The sequence below is a fragment of the Pygoscelis adeliae genome, unplaced genomic scaffold (genome assembly GCF_000699105.1).
Source record: "Pygoscelis adeliae isolate BGI_AS28 unplaced genomic scaffold, ASM69910v1 Scaffold186, whole genome shotgun sequence".
In the NCBI taxonomy this organism is placed as follows: domain Eukaryota; kingdom Metazoa; phylum Chordata; class Aves; order Sphenisciformes; family Spheniscidae; genus Pygoscelis; species Pygoscelis adeliae.
The window spans coordinates 2,790,922-2,792,746 of record NW_008825071.1 but is presented as its reverse complement, the minus strand read 5'-3'; the positions used below and the strand labels follow the sequence as shown (position 1 = coordinate 2,792,746).

At 48.5% G+C, this 1,825-nt stretch overlaps 1 protein-coding gene across 1 annotated transcript in view; it reads left to right on the top strand.

The window, feature by feature from the left end:
- The window catches only part of NRN1 (neuritin 1), an 8,744-nt gene extending 7,765 nt beyond the window's left edge, over positions 1 to 979 (top strand). The window contains exon 3 of the mRNA XM_009326529.1: positions 200 to 979. Within this exon, the coding sequence (XP_009324804.1) occupies positions 200 to 431 (232 nt within the window). The 3' untranslated portion in view covers positions 432 to 979. The remainder of the gene's footprint in view (positions 1 to 199) is intronic.
- The last annotated feature ends 846 nt before the right edge of the window (positions 980 to 1,825 follow it).

Here is a 1,825-nt window from a genome sequence, read left to right as displayed (position 1 = left end):
CGGGGGGGAGCGAGGGGGCCGGTTTTGGGGCGGGGAAGGCGGCGGCTCCTGCCCGCCGGGCGCTAGCCCCCCCTTTAAGGCATGCCCCCGCTCAGCCCCGCCGCCGGGGGTCGGGGGCGGCGGGCCCGAGGGGGGATCTCCCCCGGGAGATGTTTTGATGTGTGCCTGTTTTGATGCCGGCTGCTCTCCCCTCCTGCAGGTACTGGGATGATTTCCACGCCTGCACCCTCACAGCGCTCACCGATTGCCAGGAAGGAGCGAGAGACCTCTGGGAGAAATTGAGACGGGAGTCCAAAAACCTCGACTTCCAAGGCAGCTTATTTGAACTGTGCGGAGGCGGCAGCGGCGCGGCACCGTCCCTCCTCCCGCCGGCTTTGCCCCTGCTCCTGGCGGCTCTGTGGGCCGCGCTAGTGACCTGGCTGCCTTTCTAGGGGGGCGAGCACACTCACACACCCACACCCTCTCCATGTGCTGGATCTATAGAGGAAGTGTCCATCCGTTGCTTTGGGGACGTTGTGCTTTTCTGTGGTTGATGATGATGATGGTGGTGGTGGTGGCTGATGATGGTGAAACACCCATGTAGGACTGTGGAAGCGTTCTCCCTTTATTTTTTGTGTTTTATTTGCCAAATGTTACCAAACAGGCAGCGGCGCGCAGCCCAAATCGGACCTCAGCTTTACTATCGCTTCGAATCAAAAGTAGGAAAAAATAAAAGTACAAACTCGAGCCCTCGTTGTGCAAGAGCAATCTCAGGAACGGCTCTGGGCCACCTAATGCTAAGGTTGTAATCGGCCGGGATACCTCCCGGCGGCCACGGGCTCCTCTAAAAATGTGGCAGTGTGCGAGGCGAGAACAAAAACGCAGACAAAAAAAGGCGCTGGCGATGAATCCAAGGTAGATGTCCACGTGTGAAGCATATGGTGAATAATTCACAATCTCTCATCTTTCCTCCACAGTCGCTTGTTTTCTGGTCATTCCACTGAAAAAAAAAATAAAATAAAAAAGAGCATTTTTCCTCGAGGGGAAAAGAGAGAGAGAGAGAGGGAAACGAACAGTTAAGGAAGGAAGGAAAGAAGGAAAGAAGGAAGGAAGGGAAGGAGGGAGGAAGGAAGGAAGGAGGGAAGGAAGGATGGATGGAAGGAAGGAAGGGAAGAAAGAGATGTGTCTAAATGCCCGGAGGAGTGAAGGAATGCTGCTAACAGATCTCTGAGAGTTTACCTTTACTTGCTGTTCGCAGGCATCTTTCCGAATTCACTGCCTTTAATTTTTTCCTCCTCTTTGTTTTAGATGTTACACATACCAGTAAAATACCTGAATATCCAACCGTAGAGATCACAAAAAGGGGGCTTAAATGTAAACCTAAAGAAAAAAAAACCAAACAACAACAGCAAAATGATTTTGGAAAAAAAAGAGCCTTGATTTTAAAAGAGAAAAAAATGTAATTTAAACAAGAGTTTATTATAAAGTCAATTCAGCAAAAAAAAACTACAAAAAAAGATTTGCTACAAAGTATAGACAGAAGTATAAAATAAAAATTATTGTTTGAAATGAGGGTGTCGTCCTTTTTATAAAATACGCCTAGACTAACTTGAAAAGGACAGGGCTTTTAAGGCAAGGAAGGCTAAAGCCCGAACCGATCCCTTGATGAACATGGCAATTTCAGTTCAAACAAGGACAGGGCGGCTGAATTGGTTAGTCTCAGCTTTCCCCTTTTTCTTTCTTTTTTTTTTCCTTTTCTTTCTTAAAAAATATGTTATAAATCCTCCCACCTTTCTCCTCTCCAAACCCAAAAAAGCAGCACCCCCGTTTCCCAGCTGCCCGGAGC